The sequence below is a fragment of the Acinonyx jubatus genome, chromosome E1 (genome assembly GCF_027475565.1).
Source record: "Acinonyx jubatus isolate Ajub_Pintada_27869175 chromosome E1, VMU_Ajub_asm_v1.0, whole genome shotgun sequence".
NCBI lineage: Eukaryota > Metazoa > Chordata > Mammalia > Carnivora > Felidae > Acinonyx > Acinonyx jubatus.
In genome coordinates, this window is record NC_069397.1 from 30776259 (window position 1) to 30802086 (window position 25828).

The 25828-nt window shown below is 38.9% G+C and overlaps 1 protein-coding gene across 3 annotated transcripts in view; it reads right to left on the minus strand.

Moving 5' to 3' along the window:
• Positions 1-9: 9 nt before the first annotated feature.
• TOM1L1 (target of myb1 like 1 membrane trafficking protein) overlaps positions 10-25828 on the minus strand; it is a 46436-nt gene continuing 20617 nt past the window's right edge. For 2 of the 3 annotated variants that reach the window (XM_027034164.2, XM_027034166.2), the window contains exons 8-16: positions 20947-21080; positions 15420-15480; positions 14917-15034; positions 13925-14021; positions 5747-5798; positions 3768-3873; positions 3234-3315; positions 1006-1070; positions 383-518 (exon numbers count right to left, since the gene is read on the minus strand). In XM_027034164.2, the coding sequence (XP_026889965.1) occupies positions 1007-1070; positions 3234-3315; positions 3768-3873; positions 5747-5798; positions 13925-14021; positions 14917-15034; positions 15420-15480; positions 20947-21080 (714 nt within the window). In that variant the 3' untranslated portion in view covers positions 383-518; position 1006. Of the gene's footprint in view, positions 519-1005; positions 1071-3233; positions 3316-3767; positions 3874-5746; positions 5799-13924; positions 14022-14916; positions 15035-15419; positions 15481-20946; positions 21081-25828 lie in introns of all 3 variants that reach the window. The other variant, XM_053212455.1, reaches the window with a different exon arrangement.

Genomic DNA, 25828 nt, shown 5'->3' on the forward strand with positions numbered 1-25828 from the left:
AAAAAAAAAAAAAAAAAAAAAAGTAAAAATTGACTTTTACATTCAACTTTAAATGAAGGCACTCAATAGTTTACATAATTATTTTGTAATAAAATAATCTTCATCTACTCTTATCACAGCAGTGTGAGGATTTCTTTTCTAAATATAGGAAGGCCTGTGAAGCCTAAGATGTTATAATTAAACCCGCTGGCCTAGGTACAATGAATTTTTCTTCTGAAGTTTCAAGTGAATATACGTTATAACCAAGTTGTTTCAAAATAAAGCTTAAGCTGTGGTCAGGAAATATAAATGTTACTCTGGAACTGTTACTCTTCTGTTACTGCAGAGGAGAATTGTTCCACCATGGTTCTGATGTGCTGGTAGGTCTGGTCTTCTGGGCCTCCAAGCTGCACAGGAGAGGTGACACCTCTAAATGCAGTTAGTGAGCTGGTCACCCACTTCCACCTAGTGTAAGAAGACAGCCGGCCTTCAGCCTTTCCTTCTCTTTCTCCGTTCCTGGATAACGAGAGACTCACAACCTAATGCAGAAACATGGGAATGTATTACTTCCATGGAGGAGGGTGTGAGGGGAATAAACAAGGTTAATGGGCTACTGGTGGCCACACATTCATTAGTAAATAGAATGGTATGATTAATACAGCATATAGGAGGAATCCAGGCCTCCCTGGATGAGCAATGAGTGGGTTCTACCACTCCTTAACTGTACATAAAAGATACATGTCTATTTCAGTGCTAAGAAGTTTCTGTTGATCATTATTTTTGTTAGCATTAATATTTCTATACCATAAACCAACTTCTACATTCTAAAGATTATTTTTAGCTAATAAGATTACAAAGATATTTCATTCCAATTTGAGTGACTGAGATGAGCTTTTGTACTAAGATTTATACTCAAAGTGTCAGACTCAGATGGCCTTTACAAAATGTGAATACTAAACACACAAAGTGGCAGTTACACAGGAATTCTGTAGAGTGGGCAATAGAAGTTGTGTCATTGAAGTCTACCTCAACAGTCACTGTGACTTTGGGCTCCTTTCTGGTGATGAACATCAATTTCTTCATAAACAGCTCTGAAACAAACAAGCCATCATGGCAAAAAGGTTATATATCAAAGTACTACTTTGGTTTTAACTGCCAACACCTTAACTAAAAATCTGGTGCTGTTTTAGGTACTCAGTGTGTATCAGTGAATAAAAACAGATCTCTGCCCTGAAGCTTACATAATAGCTTTCTTAGAGCCTAATGCTGTAATTCCCTTGCATCTTATAAATATGTATTTCATATAACCAATTCATTTTACTTGTGACTTAATGAAAAATGTGGCTCAAACTTGAACAGTTTCCTTTCTGCCTATAAAAAAAAATTGTATAGTTTTTCCAGGTTTTAAAACATTTAAAAATATTAGTATTTCCACCTATGTTATTATAGTCCAAACACCTGGGCCACTTTTTTAATGTTTATTTATTTTTGAGAGAGTGAGAGAGACAGAGCATGACTGGGGAAGGGGCAAAGAGAGAGGGAGACGGAATCCAAAGCAGGCTTCAGGCTCTGAGCTGTCAGCACAGAGCCTGACAAACAGGGGTTGAACCTGCAAACCAAAGGATCATGACCTGAGCCCGAGGTCAAACGCTTAACCGACTGAGCCACCCAATCTCACATTTAATATCTGTTGCACTGTCATATCTACTGACAACAATTTCTACTGACAACAATTTCCTAATTAACTAGAATATATTAAACTTAACTTCCTGTTTGGATGCAATTTCTAATTCTTTAAGCTACTAATACATTCAGTGATACTTTATCAAGCAGAATGACCTAGGGAAATTTTGCAACCCTACATTAGGAAAAAAATTCTTAATGAACTCCTAAGTCTGTTAAAATTCATAAATTATACTACAATGGATCACTACATTTGTGGTTTAAAACCAGGGGTCAGGTTCTGTGCAGACAAGCTCAGAGCCTGGAGCCTGCTTCAGATTCTGTGTGTGTGTGTGTGTGTGTGTCTGCGTCTCCACTGCTAGCGCTCTCTCTCAAAACTAAAAACAAAAATTTTTAAAAATAAAGCCAGGGGTCAAAACCTCAAATGTTTACACATGCCAGACAGATCAAATAAATGGGCATAGAGGGCCATTTGGGGCCTGGTGAACTACACAGCATACCTTGTCTTGAGGAGGCAGCTACTATTCAGCCCCAACCTATTGCTAGCATTTAAAAATACTGGCGTTGCCATAGCATCAAAAGAATCCAAAGTCCAGAATTGTGTTTTTTGTTTTTTTTCTTTTTAACAATATCCCAGTTTTTAACTTTTGGCAATTAATTTTTAAATGCATGGTTTTAATTCCACATGGGTCAAACAAAACACAGCTGTAAACAAGATATTGCCTAAAGGCTGCCTGTTTCTGAACAACAGTTTCCATAAACTTGCTTTAATAATTTTGGGGGTAAACTGTCAGTCAAAGTATATTAAAGCTCTAACGAGCCTACCATCACATAAATATTTATATATACTCCACCAATATGAAATCATGAAATAATGGTACTCCAAGGATTTCAACTTAAAAAGACTACACTAATCCATTTTAAGCACATTGTTGACATATAGTGAAGACTAAAAACAAGTTCTTATTTGTGATTAGTCAAAGAACAGTTCAAATAATCCATCAATGAGGTGTTACTTATGTCACCAATCAGTGAATATAGTGTCCTTTTCAAACTAGAGAGAACCTTTCTCCCAAGGCATCTGCAAGGAATCCACTAATGTACTTGATGGTTCCAGTTATTTCTTAATGTGCAGCCCCAGCATTTTTATTTTTTAGTTACAAGGCTGAGCACAGTAAGACCATTAAGAGCAACAGTCTCCAAGGGCACCTGGGGGGCTCAGTCAGTCAAGCGTCTGACTTCGGCTCAGGTCATGATCTCATGGCTCATGAGTTCAGGCCCTGCACTGGGCTCTGTGCTGACAGCTCGGAGCCTGGAGCCTGCTTCGGATTCTGTGTCTCCTTCTTTCTGCCCTCCCCTGCTCACACTCCCTTCTCTCTCTCAAAATAAATAAATTAATTAATTTAAAAAAAAAGAGCAACAGTCCCCATAAAATCTCATAAGTCATTTTTAATAAGATTATTTTCTGCCAAGACCTAAACAAAGTTAAATATACAACCAAGCCCCGTTTAGCTCTGTTACTGAAGGGAACCAAGACAAAAAATAAATTAATCATTTTGTAAATGACTTACTCTGTAGTGACAACAGGAGCCAAGGGATCAAACTCCATTACCTCGTAGTAATTGGGTGGCTGGAGATCATTCTCTGCCATTGCTTCAGGCAAAACAAAACAAAACAAAAAGCCCACCAGTAAACACACATTGTGCTTTTCAAGAACACATACACAATTAATAATCTCTTTATGATTGCAACTTCAAACATGAGACCCTACGAAACACTGACAGCCAGAAACAAATACAACTGGTGTTCTAATGCTACTCCCAAGTAAAACAAATCTATAGAGAACAAAAGGATTTGCAAACTTCCACTAAAGACTCCTTTCCCTCAGCATTTCAAATACAACATTCAGCACAACAGAAGCATTTTTTATAATCGAATGTCGGTCATAATGATATGAGCCATGAATTTACTTCATGGAGCTTAAAGAAGCACATTGAAGTCCTAGTGTTTCCTCTCTCTCTATTTTCAATCAGCAGTAAATCTCCGGCACACTCCTATACTCTTACAAGATCCCTTATTCAATGCAAATAACAGGTCTCAAGTACCTGGATGACTGATGGGCAAGGATGGCAGTCTCTGGCTTGATGGTGTTGCTGGAACGTTCTGCACATTAACTGGCTGTAGTAGTACTGAATTTGAATATTCTGGAAACTGAAGAAAACACAGTACATGTTCAAATAAACATTCTACATTAAGTTTTTTTTTTATTATTTACATTACCAGGCTTCTAAGTGGCACTATTCCAACTACCATATCCTCCCAACTGGACAAGAATTAGAAATCATGAACTATTACTTTTTTAGGTTAATAACCATTTATAACACTTATTACTTTTCTCTCTGGTTTCATGCCCACTGCACCTCATTTCCCATATAAAATGTAAAATTAACATTTTGCTTTAAAAAAAAAAAAAGAATTGTATGGTTCAGTCTAGGGTCTGTTGTTTCACACTAAAAAATCTCAGCCTCAAACAGGAAAATAAATCTTTACCCTACAGAAAGGCATAAGATAACAGCACCAAATCAGTACTGATAAAGATTAATCTCCTAATCTTCCTCATTCATTTCATGAATAAATCTTGGGCACCTACTAGGTGCTATAAATAAAACAGGCCAAATCCCTGCCCCCTTGAAGCAAACAAATGTAAAGAGATGTTAGATAGCAAGTGCTCTTAAAAAAACAAAAAACAAAAAAGGCTCAGGTAGATGGGGTAGGCTATTGCTCTGACAGTAATGGTCAAGGAATGCCTCACCATTGGGAACATTTAAGCAGAGTCCTGACTGATGTGGGTGCTGTGACTGATTATCTGAGGGGGCCCAAGGTCACATCCTCTGAAGCAGAGAAGGCCAGTGCCATTGGAGCAGAGTGAGCCAAGGAAGAGAGGTGAAGTTGAAGAGGTAATGGAAGGTGTGAGATCAGCATTTCAGGTTTTTACAGAGCGAAATGGAGGAAGGAAATCCTAGGTGGGTTTAGAGCAGTTAATATGACTACTTTTTTTTTTTTTAAGGATAGTTCTGGTTCGTTTTGAAAAGAGATTGCACAGTGGGGGTGAGAGTGGAGAGGGAGGTGAAGGCTAAAGCAAGGTAACCTTAGGAGGCCACTGCAATATCCCTCTGATGGCTTGGACTGCAATGCAGAAGTGGAGGCCATGAGAAGCAGCTAGATAATGGATACACTGTTCGAAGAGAAACGGTAAAAAGGCAGAGAGCAAGCACTGGTCTCCAAGGTTTGACTTGAGCAACTGCAATAGTGGAGGTTCCTTTACTGAGGTGGGGAAGAGTACAGGAGGTGCAGGTGGAGAGCCAGGACTAGGAAGAAAGCAAGAAGAGTTTCCTCGGAAAGTTGCGTTCTGAGTTTAAGGGAGATCATGGGCTGCAGATACCAATTACAAGTTGTCAGAATCTGAATGGTATTTTAAGGTAAGAGACCAGAAGACCATGGAAGAACGAAAGCAGAAGTCTGAAACTTAAGCCCTGGGATCTCCAAGACTCAAAGGCCAGTAGAAGAGTGGGGACCAGTAAAGGAGACATAGTGGAAAGGAGGCAAGAGAAGAAAAAAATGAGTGGTGTCTGAAAGCCACATGTGCAAAACAGGAGGAAGTGACTGACTGTCACCTGCTGCTGATAAAGCAGGTAAGACGAGGACTGAAAATTGCAGTACTTGATTTGGTAATGTAGAGATCACGGGAGACCTTGACAAGAGGTGTGCCAGCAGAGTGGTAGGAATGAGACAGCCTGTCTGAAGTCTATCAAAGAGGATGGAAGGAAAGAAGGAGACAGCCAATATAAACAAACACTAAAGGAATTTTGATCCTTAACCATTTTTCTAACAGAAGTAAGATTCAACTTGTCCATCTTGAAAGATTAAAAAGAAGACAAAGAGAAGTCCTAACAAGGGCTGTCAACACGTTATAGGACATATACCAAAACGCTGAACAGAACATGAGATTTAATGACCAGGAATTCCTTCTTAGCCATGACAACCTGCTGACTAGGTGTGCTGCCCAGGAAGTTTCATTACTTACGCTCTCATATGTATGGTTTGCGGTGATGTTTTGGCCGGTCCTTTGGGCAAACCTAGGAGAGTATGATAAGACAGTATGATTACCCTACAGCGAGAACACAAATGCAAAAAGTAAGATGACTTCCTACAAACAAAACCTAAAATGTACTTTCAGACTGCAATGGAATATTAATCTTATGTAACAATTGCCATCTGGTTTTCATGCTCACCAGCTTTTGATGTCCAAATACCAAGGAGTAAAGACAAAGAAGGTGTCCCTTGGCAGTGGCAGCCCTGAGACCCTGAAGTATACATGGTATACTAGTGAGAACAAGCCTTTAACCTTTCCATCAGAGTAGCTACCATCCATCATTTCCTGAAGGATGAGACGCAATACAGAGTAGAGGTTAGGAAGGAAGGTGGGGAGGGTCCTGGTTCTAATCTATACCAAATACACTTTGCCCTATCTCTCCTACCAAAGCCAACTCTAAAACCAGAACAGAATGCATGGGGCAAATATTTGAGGACTGAAAAGTCAATAGTTACAGGATGACTGGGAAGGACTGGAATTTGAGTATCCACAGATCATTAGTACCTTTCTTCCCCCACCTCTGGTGTTCCAGAACCTGAATGCAATGAAGCCTAAAACCCCAGAGTGGGCAGTAAGGACAGACAGCTCTAGGAGAAGCCCTTCTGTTTTCACTCAAGGAGCAGAAAAGAGAAGTCCTAATGCTCAGAGATAGTGTGGAAATTCCTTACTCTTTTTTTTCCTTTCCTTTCTGTTCTCTCCCTCTCTAAAGCTGAGGCAATCCCAAAATGGCTGGAGTGACAGCAGAAGCCAACAGGGACCTGTAGAGGCTTAAAAATTTGAGAGGACCCTTCCTTCCAACAGGTGTAACTGTGATGCCAGAGGGCAGGGCAAACTCTGTTTTGTTGTTTTCATTCTTTCTGTCCCACCATTTGGTTTTAGACACAAGCATAATCAAGGAAATAAACGACATATAGTAGGTTAACTGAAGCTTTCTGACTGGAGAACCAAAAGGGCAAATCCTAGAAAAGCAGAGTGCTAGAGAAATCACAAAGAGGAAGGAATGTGGAGAATCAACCTTAAAGTTGTTTATGAAATCCTGGGCTCACTTCCTGATCTGTGTCTCTGTGGATCTGATCCCAGTCAGGATGCAAAAGATGTTGAGAAATGAATATACACCCATCCAGGCCTCAGGGTGGCCCACTTGAAGCAGATCTGAAAAGCACTGCAAAGTCTTTGAAAACATAACTATGTTAGAACGACAGCACAAAAAAAGGCAGGTTGAAACTGCAGCATTCATCTAGTGAGGTTGTTTGTCTTCTAAAATCAAAATAGCACCATCTTCAACAGGATTCAAATAAGAGCAAGTGTCTTGGGGTGCCTGGGTGGCTCATTCAGTTGAGCATCCAACTTCAACTCAGGTCATGATCTCACAGTTTGTCAGTTCAAGCCCCACGTTGGGCTCTGTGCTGACAGCTCAGAGCCTGGAGCCTGCTTCAGATTCTGTGTCTCCCTCTCTCTGCCCCTCCCATACTCATGCTCTGCCTCTCTGTCTCTCTGTCTCAAAAATAAACACTAAAATCCTATGATTTGAAATAAATAAATAAATAAATAAATAAATAAATAAATAGCGAGCAAGTGTCTCATAACATTAAAAATGCCCAAGATACAATCCAAAATTACTAGGCATGTGAAGAACTGGGAAAATTTCAACAGGCAAAAAATAAAAAAGGCCATCGACAAACGCTAATATCAAGAGGATAGAGACGTTAAAACTACCTCAGATTTTAAAGCAGCCATTATACAAATGCTTCAATAAGCAACTGTGAACACTCATGAAAAAAACTGGAAAAATAGAAAGTCATTTCAAAGAAAAATAAGACCTAAAGAAGAGTCAAATAGTAATTTTAGAATTGGAAAATACAGTAACTGAAATTTTAAAAAAATTTACAGAATGAGCTCCATAGTAAAATGGGAATGAGAGAGGAAATAAGTAGCAAACTTGAACATAAATCAATAGAAATGATCCCATCTTAAAAATACAAACAAAAAGCAACAACAACAACAAAACAGAGAAAAAAGTGAAAAAACTAATGAACAGAACTCTGGAGATTTACAAGACAATATCAGATCTAACATTTGTGTCACCAAAAGTCCCAGAAGGACAATAGAAAGTGTACTGTTGAAATATCTGAAGAACTGTAAGGCTGAAAGCTTCACAAATTTGGTGAAAGACAGAAACCCACAGATTCAAGAAATGCAGTGTAGTGGACTGAATGGTGCCCTCCACCCTCAAAAGGTATGTCCTTGTCCTAATTCCTGGAACCTGTCAATGTTACTTTATTTGAAAAAAAGGGTCTTTTTAAAAAATTAAGTTTTTATTTATTTTTGAGAGAGAGAGAGAGAGAGAGAGTGAGTGAGTTGTGGAGGGGCAGAGAGGGAGAGAGAATCCCAAGTAGGCTCTGCACTTTCAGCACGGAGCTTGATGTGGGGCTCAAACCCATGAACTGTGAGATCATGACCTGAGCCGAAACCAAGAGTTGGATGCTTGGGGTGCCTGGGTGGCACAGTCGGTTGGGCATCCGACTTCAGCTCAGGTCATGATCTCAGGGCTGGTGAGTTCCAGCCCCATGTCGGGCTCTGTGCTGACAGCTCAGAGCCTGGAGCCTACTTTGGATTCTGTGTCTCTCTCTCTCTGAGCCCCTCCCCCACTCACACTGTCTCTCTCTCTCTCTCTCTCTCTCAAAAATAAAGATTAAAAAAAAAAATTAAAAAAAAAAAAAGAGTTGGATGCTTAATGGAATGAGCCATGCAAGTAGCCCGAAAAAAAAGGTCTTTTCAGATGTAATTAAGTTAAGGATCTTGAGATGGTGATATCATCTTATATTACTCGAATGTACCTTAAATTCAAAGACAAGTGACCTTAAAGAGAAAAGCAGAGGCAGAGTTGAAATACACAGAGAAGGCAACATGAAGGTGGAAGCAGAAAGTGGAGTGATGTGAGCCAAGCCAAGGAATCAGAAAAAAAGGCCGACAATCATCAGAATCTGGAAGAGGCAAAGAATTGCTTCTCCCATTAGAGCCCTGCAGGGAGTGTGGCCCTGCTGAATTTCAGATTTCTAGCCTCCAGAACTAGGAGAAAATGAATTCCTGTGGTTTTAAACCACCCAGTTTGTGATTTTTTTGATGGCAGCCACAAGAACTAATATTCTCAGCAAATCCCAAACAGAATAAACCAAAAGAAATCCATGCCCAGACATATCATAATCAAACTGTTCAAAATCAGGGGAAAAAAAATTATTGAAAGCATAGCATAGAGATAACAACACATTACCTACAGGAGAACAATGATGTGAATGGATACAGACTTCTCATTAGAAACCATTTTAGGCCAGAAGAGGTGGTGGGAGTAATGTTTAAAAACTGAAAGAAAAAACCATCAACTCAGATTTCTACATCCATTGAAACATCCCTCAGAACAAAGATGAAATAAAGACATTCTCACATGAAGTAAGACGAGATTTTCACTGCCCATAGACCTGCCCTAAAAGAATCACTAAAGAAAGCTTTTCAGAGAGAAGGGAAATTATATAAGAAAATAAAAGATCAACATAAATGGTGAATATTGGGTAAAAAAAAAAAGACTATTCTTCTTGAATTCCTTAAAACATATTTGAGTTGTACACAAAAATTATAACTGCTTGTTGGTATTTTTTCAATGTAGAATATATACAATAACTATAATATAAAGGAAGGTTCTCTGAATTTTCTACGTTTCACTTCAAGTGGTAAAATACTGGTTCTAAGCAGACTAAAATATTATGTACATTGCAGTCCCTAGAACAACCAGTCCCCTCCCTCCTAATATAAACTACACAAAGTTACAGTCAAACTCACAGTAGGTAAGATGGAATACTGAAAACAGTCAATCCAAAAGGTGAAAGAAAGAGAAAACAGAAAAAAAAAAACAACAAAAAAACAGCAACAAAGGGGAAAAACAGAAAAGAAATAATATAATGCTATACCTAAACCCAAACATAATTACATTAAATATAAGTAGTCTACACATACCAATTAAAGACAGAAATTATGAGAATATATAAAAATGCATGACCCAACTATATGCTATCTATAAGAAACTCACTTCAAATATTTTGATATACTTAAAAGTGAAAAGATGGAAAAGAATATACCACGCCAACACTAATCAAAAGAAAGCTAATGTGGCTGTATTAGTATCAAAGTAGACATCAGGACAAGGAAACTCACAAGGGACAAAAAGGAACTGTGCATAATTCTTTAAGGGTCAATTCACCAAAATGACACAACAATCCTGAATATACATGCACTTAATAACCAAGGTTCAGAATACATGAAGCAAACACCAATTTTACAGAACTTTTTCTAGGAATATTATATACTGTATGATTCTGTTTAGACACCATTCTTGAAAAGGCAAACTACAGTGATGGAGAACAGATTGGTGGTTGCTGGGGGGTGAGTGTGGGAGGGAAGCATTATAAATAAATACCCCAAGGGAGTTTCGGGGGTCATGGAACTATTCTGTACCCTGTGATGGTGATTACATGAATCTGTACATATGTTAACATTCATAGAACTGCACACAAAAGAAAAACAAAGAGGTCAACTTTACCTTATGGAAATTTTAAAAAATTAATTAAAGCACAGAAAGAAAGCAAGCAAGCACTGAAATCAGATCCACTTGAATTTGAATCCTGTTTCTGCACTAGTTGGGCAATGCCTTTGGGCAGGTTAATCTTCCTTAGCCTTCATTTTTGAAGAAATGAGAATGATGGAGTGCCCACCTTCCAGCACTAGTAAGTAATTAGTAAACATTTCTTATTCTTGTTAGCGTGTTCCCTGATAGTAAGTGGACTATGAATATGACCTATTACTTTATCCCATAATCACTGTTTCTCCAGATTCCTTTCTGTCATGAATAATTCCATTACTCATTTGTTCTGTGATAATGAATAAACACAGAGGGGTGGAAAATTCTTAAGACCCTAAGACATTTTTGATGGCTGGTTTTGCCTTTCATATGTGATCTAGAATAGGCTTTAACCTAGACAAATGCTTTAGGTAACTTTAGTGCTTCAATTCCTGACACTCTTAAAAACCTGGTCTAATTATAGTTTCACTCATGTATAAGCTCTTTTAAAAATCAGAAAACAGATACAAAAGTCTTTGTATAGAAAACAAAATACTGATATTACACATTATCTTTTACTCCAGTGAATTCCCAGAACTACAATTATTTTGGTACTGATACCGGGTGGACAACTGTTATAGGGTTTCTAATGTATAATCAGCAAAGTGCTGCTTTATGATTCTCCTAGGATGCTTTTTTTTAATATTTACTTCTGAGAGCAGGGGGTGGGGGAAAGGGCAGAGAGAGGGGGACTGAGGATCCAAAGCAGGCTCTGTGCTGAGACCAGCGAGTCTGACACAAGGCTTGAACTCATGAACCATGAAATCATGACCTGAGCCATAGTCAGATGCTCAACTGACTGAGCCACACAGGCGCCCCAGCTGGGATGCTTTTTAAAACTAAAGAGTCTTTCTACTGAGTTAGAATTTCTGGGGACCAGCAATTTTACTTTTTAATAATCCCCCAAGTGATTTTTATGCACACTACAGCGTGAGATCCATGATATTACAGATTAAAATAAGCAGCCATGTATGGGGCACCTGAGAGGCTCAGTTGGTTAAGCGTCCAACTTCAGCTCAGGTCATAATCTTGTGGTTTGTGAGTTTGAGCCACATGTTGTGCTCTGTGTTAACAGCTCACAGCCTGGAACCTGCTTTGGATTCTGTATTTCTCTCTCTGCCCCTCCCCTGCTCACGTGTGCTCTCTTAAAAATAAACAAACATAAAAAATAAAATAAAATAAGCAGCTATGGGGCACCTGGGTGGTTCAGTCAGTTGAGTGTCTGACTCTTGATTTCAGCTCAGGTCATGATCTCACAGTCATGGGATGAAGCCCTGCACTGGGCACTGTGCTGGGTGTGGAGCCTGCTTGGGATTCTCTCTCTCTCTCTCTCTCTCTCTCTCTCCCCCTCTCTCTCTGCCCCTCCCCTATTCATGTTCTCTGTCTCAAAAAATAAATAAAATAAAATAAGCAGCTATTAGCTAGTATTTTATCTTTTTATAAGCTTTATACAGATATTTGTGTAATAGGATTTCATCTATATTTCACTCCTTCCCATTAGTCAACATGATTTGCAGGATAAAGGAAAACAGAATCAGTTACTTTAGATCACATTATTTACTAAGCAACTTCCTGGAAATCTGCCTACAGCATTGAAACATTATTTGCATCACACTTAATCAAGACCAGAGGTACTGACCCAACTAATGGCTCATGACATAGCCACTGGAACTATCATTTCCCAACTCAGGAAGCTTTCCTTGGTCCTCTTCTTCCCTCTCCAACTACCCCCCCCTCCTTTTTTTTCCTCTTTCTTCTCAGTTTGATTCTCCTTTCTCATTCCTCTCCCTCCAGCCCCCTGCCCCCCACTCCTTTTTTAATATATAAAAGTAATGCAGTGATTGCTCACACTGGATAAAAACACTAGGCAACTCTAAAAATATATCTAAATCCACTGATATAAAAACATATGTACTTTTATCAAGATATGTCAAGATATCAAGCAAGGTTCAGCAGAGTTTCTACAGTGTGCTGTATTTAATAAAAGAGAAAAAAAATCATATTCATTATTTACCTAAAGTCACTTTGGAAGGACAAATAAAGTGGCTATAGGGTAGCAGCAGAATGTGACATAAGGAGAAGGGGGACAGAAAGGATGGAGGTGGGGTGAGATCAAGTAATGTCCTTGTATATCTTTTCATATCACTTTTTCAGGTATCACTTTGATACCTGAACCATGGAAATGCATCGCCTATTACCTAAAATATATACATTTAAAAGGAAAAAACAACAGCTTCTGATGTAAAGAAGATCTAACTTCTATTTATTTTTTGCTGTATCTACTCTATCTTGCCTCTTCTTAACCTTAAGGGAAACTTGCCTTTTTTAGTTTCTTCTGAATCCTTCTTGTATTTCTTTATGCAAAGAGGCAAATGTTTACATTATTTCTTACTTTCTTACACAAATGCAAGATAGTACACACATTACTTTGCAGTTTTTCACTTTATAATACACTGGTGATTGTCCCCCTACAAACAGCCTACTTTTGTCCTTCAGTTGCCTGGTAATACATTGTTTAGATATTTAACTAGGCCACAATGATGCATACATGAGTTGTTTCCAATTATTAGCTGTGTCCAAATGTTGTAAGGAATAATTTTGTAAACAACTGATTTTGCATAAGCGAGTATGAATTCCTAGAAATGAGATATGGTGGGTTCAAACGTGAATGTACTTATAATTTTAAAAGATACTGCCACTTTCCCTCATAAGAACTGCATTAATTTTGTGATAGAATCTGTCTTTCTATAGCCAATAAAGCAGGTTAACAAACATTTAGACTTTTAGCCATCTGAGAGGTTTAAAAAAAGCCACTGTAGTTTAATTTATATTTCTGTAACTGTACATAAGGTTGGGCATCACTGCCTATGTTTATGAGCCATTTGTATATCTTTTTAGTGAACTATCAGTTCATCAGACCTGCTACTGCATAGCTATATGAACTTGGGCAGTTTATATTCCTTAAGTCTCAGCCTTTTCTCTTGTAAAATGTGCATAATGGTAACAGCACAGCTCCAAAAATTTTTGCAAAGATTAAATGAATAAACAAACACAGTTTAGCAAAGTGCCCAGCAAGTGGCAAGTGCTCTGTAACTTGTATGGCCATTGTTTGATTTTACTCTCTTGTCATTCAATTTCCCTGTTACCACTGAAAAATAACAATTTATGGAAGGTTTTATGTATTGACTGCTTAATTAGGAGGTACTATAGCATCTTACACAATCTTTGTAAGAATCCTAGAAAGTACTCTCAGAAGAAAAAGGAAGGCTCACACTGGTGAAGTTTCTCATTCAAGGTCACCAAGCTGGTAGAAAGCAGAGCTGAAATTCTAACTCAGGACTGTCCAATTCCTAAGTCTCTACTTTTTCTCTTATGCTTTCTTGAATACGAGGAATTAGAATGAGTTGGTATTAGCTCCAGATTCTTACTGACATACTTACAGGGGTGTTTCTGTATCTTCCCAGGCTAGCAAATCCACCTGTGGATGAAGACTGGGTTTCAAGTTGTTCGTTACAACAGGACTCGGAGACCTGAAATCTAGAATATAAAATGGACTTGGCTTTAAAAGATTTTGTCATTCAGTTGTTCTGTTGAATTTTCCACAATAAAATTAAAAGCAAAAAGAGAGACTCAGATATTTCTGCCACCGTAAAATCATATGATTTCCTCAAACAGGAACTAAAGAACATTATTATTGGTAACTGGAAAGAAATTCCACCACACACACAAAAAAAGGATATTGTAAAGGTAACAAATGTTAATATATTGGGTTTTCTAAAATCCCAAACTGATCTAGAATGGAAGAGATTTTGTGTGTCTTACTCCATCAAACACAAAAGTAAGAAGCTAGGACATATATGGAACTCTACCCTCTCCTCCCCCAAGCTCTTAACTTCCTATAATCCTAAGTGAGACACCCTAACGTAGGAAAGTCTCCAAGGCTGGGTAGCTAAAAGGTGGCAGACCACAGAGATTTCAACCTGGACTTCTACCGCAAAAGCCCATGTTTTCCCCTCTCCATTTCACCAGCATGTAGCTCAGTCAACTTAATTCCTGACTTTCTCTATCTGCATCAAATATTCCCTTACCTAATGCTGTGACATAGCAGAGAAACTCAAGGTAATATACTATGTGGTTCAGAGTAGTTTTAAGTTTGGCCATGGAGTTAAACTACCTCTATAAAAGCAGGCAGGTGAATTGGATGAGATTCTAAACCAGGGGGATGAGTTTCAGGGACCTACTCCCCCAGATACATCCCATGGCTGTACTGGATTTGACCCAACCATATGCCAATAAATAATTGCATCTCCTGATATAGTTCTCTGACATTCAAATTGACTTCAGTCTTTCTCAGGTTGCATTTAATCAAGAAACCAAGGAGCACAGTTTCACATCAAGCTCTTCTGCTGAAAAGGCCTATGTGCTTGTTTACTTAAGTCTGAAAGCTGAGCATTCACGGTGTTGAGTTCTCCCAGAGTGGCCCTCGGCATTGGAGGGCTGAGCCTTGGGTCGAAGAGATCACAGGATGGGGCAGAAGGTTCACTGGTAGTCTGAAAACAAAGCAACCAAAAACAAAATTCAGAAAAAAATGTGTCAGGTAATTTATCATGGCTTTCTCCCCAGAGACTTTTTTTGTTTTTTGGGGGGAAAGGAAAATCCTATTTAGATGCAACTCAAGGAGAATTCTCTATTCAACAGGCAACACTCCTACTAATCACATCTCACCATGTACATGGTTGCTGCTTAGACAATCTTATGACCTCTTATTAACTTAGTAACATCAAGTTGTCACAGAAAATACTCTACACCACCAAAATCACTCCAAATTGTTAATGTCTCCTCCGTTTTAAGACTTTTCTTAGGTAAGCCTTGCTCCCTACTATACAATTTATAAAATGTTCAATTGCTTATTTCATTACATTTCTGTTCACTTACATTGGCATCTTCCCTCTGGTTCCTGTTTTGCTCCAAAATCCTTTGTTGGTTCCGAGTAAATCTGTTTGAGTTAGCAAAATGTAAGCATTTAAAAGAAAACAAATATGAAAATGCTATAATCCTTTACAAATTATTAATATTCAAATATTCAGGAACAAAGACAAACCACTTCATCCCCATCGACTCCCAATGAAGTACTTTAATAACTTTTCCCCAGTTTATAGAGGTAATAATGCTTTAAGAGAAAACTGTGACAAAATGAATACATATTAAAAACAAATAATAATAACTCCATCACCTAGAAATCATCCCTATTAACATCATGATGTGTTTCCTGTATTTTTTCTGTAAATTTTTTTCTGTAAATCTATGTTGAACTTTAGTTGCAATCATACTTCACATAATTCTGTTATGTTGTGAGCATTTTTCTAGTCAGAAATGCAATTTTTAGTGACCTGCAGATGTTACCTTAGGGATGTAGCACACATTTAACTACTCTTGATCTCAAACATTTAAGTTGCTTCCAATTCTGCCATTATAAATAATGTTCCATAAAAATACAAATATTTTTTAACATAATTTCACTGTTTATCTTCATTTTTTATAAAGACACCTGATCCCTACTAAACATATTGACCTTTTACAACTTAAGTTGCTTGTACATTGCTTGTTCACTGGGAATAAAAGAGGAGCAGATAAGTAAACAATAGGTTTGGAAGAAGAATGAAGTTGAAGGCACAAGTCCAAGGTTTAAGTGTCAGCTTTATTATCGAGTAGCTATAGAATCATGGATATAACTTTTGATCCCAGTTCTCCATCTACTAAAAGAGACAAGCAGCATTTGAAGCATTTCCTCAGAATGTTATTTTCTGGGGCAACCCCTAGAAAGATAATACAAGTGGATTAATGTGGAAATGCTTTGCAAACTGAGAGTTGCTTCAGAATCATGTAGTATTAGTATCGTAACACACTGACTGAAAGAACCTACACACCTTAAGTTTGGAACATGCGCTTAGGGTTCCTAAATTGGAACATGTAAGCTTCTTTCCCTTTCTAAAACACATGTTTTTTTCTTCCACCTACTTATGGCATTGGTTTCTTGTATGGTAGTTATAGGCTGGGTATGAACAACCCTCACATCAATCCAGCCTTGAGTAACAAACTTCTGTTTTCTTATTTGTACAACTCTTCCCTAGATGTCAAGGGCAGAGACTTTGGGGGATGTTGGAATAGGGTGAATGTACTTTGCATATGGATGGATGTGAATCTTTAGGGAACAAGAGAGCAGACTGTGATGAATAGAAGGATGCCCCCTGTCCGAGATTTCTGTATCCTCATCATCCGAACAGTGAATATGTTAGGTTAGATGGCAAATGGAAGGGAGACGTTAATAGGGAGATTATCCTGGATTACACAGACAAGCAATGTAAGCACAAAAGCCCTTTAATGTGGAAGAGGCGGCAGAAGAGGAAGCAAGAATGAAACAATGTAAGAAAAACTTGACTGAATGATGTTGTCTTTGAAGATGGAGGAAAGGGGTCATGAGCCAAGGACTGTGGACAGGCTCTAGAAGCTGCACAAATTAAGCAAACGGATTCTCCTCTAGAGCCTCCAAAAAGGAACACAGCACTGTTGACACCTGGATGTTAGCCCAGTGAGACCCATTTCAGGCTCTTACGGGACTGTAAGGTAGTTAAGTTCATGCTTTTTTGAGCCACTAAAATGTGTGATAATTTGTTACGGCAGCCATAAGAAATGAATACACCAAGAATATTATCCTTTAGAGGTGAAAAAATTCTCTCTGAATCTTAAAACTTCAGTGTTTCTATATCACCACTGACTGAAGTTGGGTTTAACACACATGGTTCAGAGCTGAATGAGAATGAGCTGTTCACAGAAGGAACCCAATCTCCTGATACCTAGACCAAGTAAATACACATTTCCCTTCAGAGGAAGCTTTTAGTCAGTGGTCTTAATGGTTTGTAATAGAATTCCCCAAGATGAAAACCAGAAGGCAGCACTCTGATGAAAACCATGCGGTTTTCCTTATTTTTCCACTTACTGAGTCATACCACAGAAAACAAAGGCAACAGCATGAGTTTGTTCAGCGTTCAGCCAACGCCCAGTCATCCCTTCATATGAATGGCTGCTGTCTCTGATAGGCAGTACATACGAGATAGTGAAGGAAAAAACCTATTCATAGCTATTGGTCTTACTTCACTGATTCTCCTGGTTCATTCTTGATCAATGGAAAAAATTCTAAAAGGCCCAGAGGAATGCTAATGGGGAGGAGATAGAATTAATATTTAATGAGTGTCAACGGGCTAGCATTCCCCAAGGTGCTTTTATATACATTAACTCATTTAATTTTCAAAACAAAAATGAAACCCTCCAAATAGGTAGTATTATCTTTAACAAACAGGAACAAACCTCAGTCTTGAAAAAGTAAGCAATTTTCCCCAAATCATCAAGATTTGAATAAAAAAAAACAAAAAACAAACTTGAATCCAGTCCTATTCCCTATCTCCCTTCTGAATCACTAAGGAGGGACCACACAAGGGAAAACTGTCTCACCCCAAATGCCAACATCACTCCTATTGAGAAAGGAGGATCTAGAAAAAGCATGGGGAGCTCAGAGGCTCTAGAATTACTTCACAGGAAGTCCTACGGATTGGTTTGGAAAGAGAACATGAGACTTGCCTGGAACTAGGGTTTTCTTTTTTTTCTCTTCTCAGATTCCTAAAATACACCTATGGGTTCATTTATGTACAACTGTTTTATACAATATTTTAAAAGTGCCAAAATAGGTTGTTTTATGTAGGTGACATTAATTGTTAACCCAGGTTCATTTACTTTAACTTTTTATTAGGTAACTTTCAAACCTATAGGAAAGTAAAAAGAACAGTATAATGAACACCCTTTTATTCATCAGCTAAATTTAATAACCATGTACCTTTGCCACATTTGCTTTATAGATTTTTCACTGAAATATTTAAAATCATATACTTTATGACATTTCATCCCTAGACATTTTGTATTATTTATTTATTTTTTTTTTTTAGAGTAAGAGAGAGAGGGAGCATGCTCGTGAGTCGGGGAGAGGGGGGAGAGGAGAAGGAAGAAGGAGGAAGGAGGAAGGAGAAAGGGAGAAAGGGAGAGAGGGAAAGGGGGAGGGGGTAGAGGGACTCTCAAGCAGGCTCCATGTTCAACATGGAGCCCCATGCAGGGCTTGGTCCCATGCTCCTGGGATCATGGGATCATGACTTGAGCCGAAATCAAGAGTTTGAGGCTCAACCAACTGAGCCACCCAGATGCCCCTCATCTGTAGATACTTTAGAAGGTATTCGCCAAAAATAAAGACATTTTCCGACGGAACCACCTATTTAACCATTATATTTACCCCCTTAAGTCCTGAAATATTAATATTCTATCCATGCTCAAATTTTTCCCATTAGTATCTAAATGCTTTTTAATATTAGTGTGTTCAAGGTTGGATAAAGCCCACACATTACATTTGGCTGCTGTTCCTTGCTTTTAATTATTTTATTTTATTTTTTTACCTTTGGACACCCCCCCTTCCCCCATTTCTCCTACTCCCCACCCCTGGCAACCACCACCATGTTCCTCTGCACCTAGGAACTTAGTTGGTTTTGTGTTGTTTTTGCTTTTCTTGTTTTTTTGTTTTTGTTAGATTCCACATGAAGCTATGTTTATACACAGTACTCTACCTGAAAACAGAGGAAGATGTCACTTGTCAGTCTAGGCATGCCACAGGGCTGGATTGGGGCTGGATTCTGGATGCTCATTCTCCCCCCAGGCCTGTCTACTTTCCATAGCTTCACATACCATACAAGCTCTTGCTCTGCTCCTATTAACCAACGACCACTCATTCTGCAGTTCTCTCCTCACATGGCACCTCCTCAGACACACTCCCCCTGCCTTCTCTCCACCCAGATTAAGTCCGGCTGCCATTCTCACCAGACAGACCTCTTGTACTTGGTTCCACTGTACTTATTCCAATTTCCCAGTGTGTATATTTGTACATACGATTTAAGGTATTTTTCTGACTTATAGGCTTGCCTATTACGATAGATTATAAGACTCTTATTTTGATGAATGACTTAGAAACAACTTAATGCCTAATAACTGTGAGAAACATGGACTATTATTATGCAACTATTAAAAAAAATGGTTTATAGGGCACCTGGGTGGCTCAGTCGGTTGAGCATCTGACTTCGGCTCAGGTCATGATCTCACAGTTCATGGGTTTGAGCCCCACGTCGGGCTCTGTGCTGCTAGCTCAGAGCCTGGAGCTTGCTTCGGATTCTGTCTCCCTCTCTCTCTGCCCCTCCCCTGCTCATGCTCTGTCTCTCTCCCTCTCTCTCTCTCTCAAAAATAAACATAAAAAAAATTTTTTTAAACAAAAATACAAAATGGTTTATCAAAAGCATTTAAAAACATAGACTAGGGGCGCCCAGGTAGCTCAGTTGGTTAAGCATCTGACTCAATTCAGCTCAGGTTATGATCTCACAGTTCATGGGATTGAGCCCTACATCAGGCTCTGTGCTGACAGTGTGGAGCCTGCTTGGGATTCCCTTTCTCCCTCTCTCTCTGCCCCTCCACTACCAAATAAATAAACTTAAAAAAAATAGGCTATACCAATACTTGTTATACAATGAATAAAATCGAGAGAGAAACAAAAGCATATGTTCTCTACATGATCACAATGATAAAAAAATTTAGGAAAAAATAATTTTGTCACTAACATTTTAGTATATTTACAATTTTGCCTTCATACTTTTCTGAATGGCAATTAAAAAAAAATCTATGTTCATATACAAAATGTCCTTACTGACTGGTACGGTTTTACACAGACTATTTTCTTCATATAAAATATCCTCCCAGGGTGCCTGGATGGCTCTGTTGGTTAAGCATCCGACTCTTGACTTCAGCTTGGGTCATGATCTTGTGATTCGTGAGTTTGAACCCCACATCAGCATCAGGCTCTGTGCTGGCAGTGCAGAGCCTGCTTGGGATTCTGTCTCCTCTCTGTCCCTCCCCTGCTTGCTCTCTATGTTCCTCTCAAAGAAAAATATACTTTAAAAAATTATTTAAAAAATAAATAAAATATCCTCCCATCTCCTGTGCACATTCTATGTTCTTGTCCATCTCAAACTTAGAATAAATCTCCCTGCTTTGTTTACACTCTTCATTTGTTTGAGTCTATAATGTACTCTGTGCAGACAGTATCAGGTCCAAGCCCCACCATGGTCAAATGTTTATATACACCCTGAGAGTGCTTAAGAATGCTCCTGGCACTGCTCAGATGTGCTCTCATTCTTGCAAGCCATATCACAAGCTCCCAGAAGGCCAGGACAACATTCCCTATCTTGGAAGGAAGGCAGCCTTATCCTGAAGTTGTTCTTGATCTTAACTGAGGTTCACCTGGTAGACACTCTTATAAGAATGCTGAGCAACTGGTGGGAAAAATAGAATTGGAAGAGGAGAGGGTGCACCATCAGCTCACCTCTCACATCCAAGGATGGCATTATTCAAATCCTCATTCACTTGAATTAGCTCAATGGTTACGTCTTCATTCTCCACCACCACAAGCAGGTCCATGATCCTCTCCTGCATCTCCCGACATGTCTTATAAAGCTTCTGTCAAAGAAAGGAGAGACATTTCTTCTTCCGTGCTAGGGAAGTTCTATAAAGACAACCGATTTGCCAATCTGTATATGCTGGTTATCAACTCTGCAGTGAGTCACCTATGGGAGATTACCGAAGGATTTAATTATGCACAACTCATCCTTCTTATCAGAAGGCAATGAGTTACACATGATTATACTTTCCTCTAAAAACCAAAATAGGTGTCATAAGGACACTATGGTATACTGCACAGAACACCAGGCTAGAAATTAGAACTGGTGTACAGGAATTCTAGAGGTATGGCTTACTAACTGTAGAATACAGAAATCACTTGTTTTCCAAATCTGTTTCCTTGTTTGACAAATCAAAGTTATATTAGTTGTCACATCTATACCTCAAGGGGTGACATAAAAAGCAAATGAGATGTGTATAATGAGGAACTCCATAACTATAAAGCACTACATAAAACACAAAATGTTTATTGTCACTATTAGCAGTAGTACAAGAAAGTAGTAGTTAAAATACATTTACAGCAGCATAATTTTCCTATGATGTTTTACTTAAATAAATAAATTTTACAACATTCACATTTCAAGGTAAACTGAACCAAGATTTAAAAAAAAAAAAAACAGTCATGGATACTATCCTTATGTGGACTACCTAGAACCACTGCATTAAGACAGGACTGCACTCCCCAGTCTCCTCAGAAGCATCAGGGACACCTACAGTTGACTCACGGATTCAGAATCTCCAGGACTGAGGGTCTGGGAATCTACATGTGTTTTTAGTAAGCATCCTAAAGTGTTTATGTACACAGACAATTTGAAAACTGCTGCCTCACAAAACTTCCGTCCTCATAGGCAAGGCTGAGGAGCATGAACCTAATATTCCTATTTCTTCAAACCTACCTTAGCTAAAATTTGTAAACATAATAGTACATTAAGGTCAGGCGAAAACATCTTCAAAACGAGAGCTACTGAACTTGCTAAATCGTCAGACTATTCCATTACCTGACTCATTTCCCCTTGAGACAGACAGACACACAGAAAAACTTACAGTTGGCAAAACCATTTAGAATCTCAAACAATCTATTTCAAGGTCCTGACAGGAAATCACTTAATAAATCCATCAAACCATTAATAACTGGCATTGAGACTCAGAGGTAAAAGCCCCTACCCACTACAGAATCCTAACAAAAATATTTAGAAGACAAAAGGAAATGAAAATGAAAAAAACGATACAGACAGATGAACAGACAGGCTCTGGGTTTTGTCACTGCAGTATGCAGCCAGAAAAACTGTCCTATTTGCTAATGATGTGGCTACTATCAGGAGGGCTTGGCAAACTTTTTTCTTAAAGGTCCAGATAATATTATTTTTTGCTTTGCGGACCACATGTTCTCTGTGAGAACTATCCAACTCTTGCCACTATAGTATGAAAGTAACCAGGGAGGATATGCAAACAAATGGGTGTTTTATCCTAATAAAACAAAGAGAGGGGGCTTACTTATGACCCCCTGGAATAGTACAAAGAAAACAGATCTCAGACTCAGTAGACCAAAGGCCTCTCCATATACATACCTAACATGGGCTTTAATTAAATCTTAGATTCAGTTTTATTTTGTTTTGCTTTTTTATGCATCTGTAAAACAAAGATACCAACTATCTTGTAGGGTTGTTGTGAGAATAGAAAATGGTAAAGTTGAAACCCCATGGTGTCTGGCATACAGTGGGCAGTCAATAAATGTATTAATGATTGCATAAGGAAGTATCACTAGAAGCTTAACTACATAACTAATACAATCCTGTAATAGTCATGCTATTACTCAGGACCTAATATCATGCAAAAGAGAGAACGAAGAACGGCATTCGATATAACCCCCATGATGAATGAGAACTTTTCCCTTAGTGAGTATAATGAAATTGTTCTCCTTCTTGATCACTGGCAGCCTTGCTACAGCGATGTCAAGATTAAGGAAATACAATGGCTGTTAGATACCTGTGACAAAAATGTAGAAATTAATTTCAAATGAATTTGCAGCCAATATCAATAGCCCCTGGTCACAAGAAGACCCTCCATTTGCCCTCTCAAAAGACAGCTGGAATGGAAACATGAAAGAACACCGCATCTCTCAGCAGGTTTGCAAAGCAGAATTTGAAAAACCTCTTCAAAAGCCAGCCCACTCTGATCTTTGCAATTGATGTCTGTCTCACAGGAGGGCCAAGCCACCTGGAAACAGCCTAGATCAAGCACCATGAACCAAGAGGACAGGTCAGAAGTTCCCCACAGCAGGCACCTGTAGGGCCATGGATGTGGGGAGCCAGGGGGAGAGAGTCAAAACACACAGCAACAGCTGTTGGTGCATATGTCCATCACGGAGCCCCTGGAATTGCACCCCTTTAATACCATATCAAAGCAAAGGTAGGCTTCTCAGTTAAAGGGAATTTAACAATTAATTCAAAAGTCTTTGGAGCAAAACAAAAAGGAGCTCATTAAGCGCTTCCTCTCCTGACATCCAGATGGCTCCTGGTCCTCCACAGAGAACTCAGGGATTAAGGGAGGAGGCACTGTCGCATTTTCAATTCCAGCGGTAACTGGATCACGTTCAGCAACACAACACAACTCATGAAAAGAAAACCAGAAATGCCTGAATATCTCCCCTGAAAAAGTAAAAGCGGGAAGAAATATGTTTCTTGCAAGCCTTCTCTGGAAGTACTATCTGCAGGGCAATACTCCTATTATCAGCCCATAACATATTTCCTCCCTCTCAGTCCTACCCACCCAGACTGCAAGAGACCCAGAGAACGTCTCTATCTGCAAAAAAATAAAAACTAACCCCCACCCTAAAACTGAACATTTCTCAGTTTAACTTGCTTGTAGTTTTTTTTCCTTACATAGACATCAGCTGAGTGAATAGCAAATTAACTGTCAATACTCAGAAAGATCATTAACTCATTAGAATCCTCTGACCCTTTTCTCTAACCAAATATGGTCAACATTTTATTTCTCCAAAAGCCTTTGTCTTCAGTAACCCCTTAGCTCTTTTTTCCTAAATCATTAATTCTTCAACAAAAAAGCACTGATCTATTGAATTCAACAGAAATTTAATGAACTCATTCAGTGTGCAAAGCATGTACAATAAATACACATAGTTATATGGATTTAGAAGTATAAGACTTAGTTACTGCCTTCAAGTTGCTTCCAACCCAGCTAGAGAGGTATGTAAAGACTGGTTAGCAACCTATCCTAGAAAGTCAATTTGGGGCTCAAAATGAGAAACAAGCTGGTATAATGGAAAGAACATAGGTTCAGGAGAACAAGGTTCTCCCCCTATCTCCGTGACTTGCCACTGTATAGGCACATCAACCCCTTTTTGTTAAGGAAGGGAGATGGTCTCAGTGACACCGAAAGTCCCTTCCACAAGTTTCTGAATGGTAAAGACAGTAAGAGTGTTTAGTGAAAGAGGATTTTTTTAAATTTTACATCCCCCCCCAAACTGTTACAAATTATCCTTACAGGATGAAATTTTAGATTCAACTAAAATTTTCAATGAAATTTTAAACTTCTCTGCTAAGTTAGACTAAGGTTTTCTCCAGTTGTACTTCAAAATCAGAGCTTGCTTTTTTATTCTACTGAAGACTAAAACATTCTTTTCTTTCATTGTCCTACTGGGGCTAGGCCAAAACAAGAGAAGACTGAAATGGGAGGTACCAGGGAAGTTGGCTATTCAAGTTAAAACTGGCCTAAAGCCAAGTGTAAAATGCCAAGAAAGCAAAGGCAAGACTCACGCTCCGATCTTTCATCCATGTGACCAGAGTAGATACTCTGGACTCATCAAAATACTCAGACTGGGATGCAGCTCTGAATCTTTGTACCCCAATGTGGCAATCTAAAATAAATCCAGGGGTGCCTGGGTGGCTCAGCCGGTTAAACATCCGACTTTGGCTCAGGTCATGATCTCACAGTTTGCGAGTTCGAGCCCCGTGTCAGGTTCTGTGCTGACAGTTCACAGCCTGGAGCTCACTTTGGATTCTGTGTCTCTTTCTCTCTGCCCTTCCCTGACTCACACTCTGTCTCCCTCTCCCTCAAAAATAAACATTAAAAATTAAAATAAAAAAGATAAAGAAAATAAATCCAGTTTCCACCCCCAATCAAGTTCAAAGTCCAGGAACAATATGGCGGCAAGGAAAGGGGTCTACCACACAAAATACTTCTACTGCTTAAGTGTCCAACAAAGAGCAAGAGCCCTGCTAGTTAGCAGGGCTTCAGGATCTGATTGTTCAGCCTGGGCTGGAAGAATAGAAAAGGGAGTTTATGAAAGTCTACTAGATTTCAGATGGAAGGCCACACACAGGGAATGGGCTGCAAATAAACAGAACAGCTGGTAGCCGGTAAAGCACTCACAGACAAAACCAGAAGAGATTCCAAGTACAGAGACTGGTTTTAATGTAAACAAATTGCATAATAAGACTGTGACCACTGGTAAAGTATACGTACAAGAAAAGCCAATCATTTTTTTTTTTTTAGAGTTTTCCTATGTGTTGAATGCCTTTTGCCCTCCAGATCCCCCAGCCACACTCTTCTGCCCTGCTCTATGCCCTGGGGCCTGGCCTGTAGGGAACACATCACCAGGTCCCCTGCCCTCTCCCTTCTGATGGAGTTCAGCACACAGCAGGCACTGGCAGGAAATGGGAGGGAAAGAGGACAGTGAGATCTGGATATTTTTCCATCTACTCCTTCCACCAAAAGCACCTCTACTC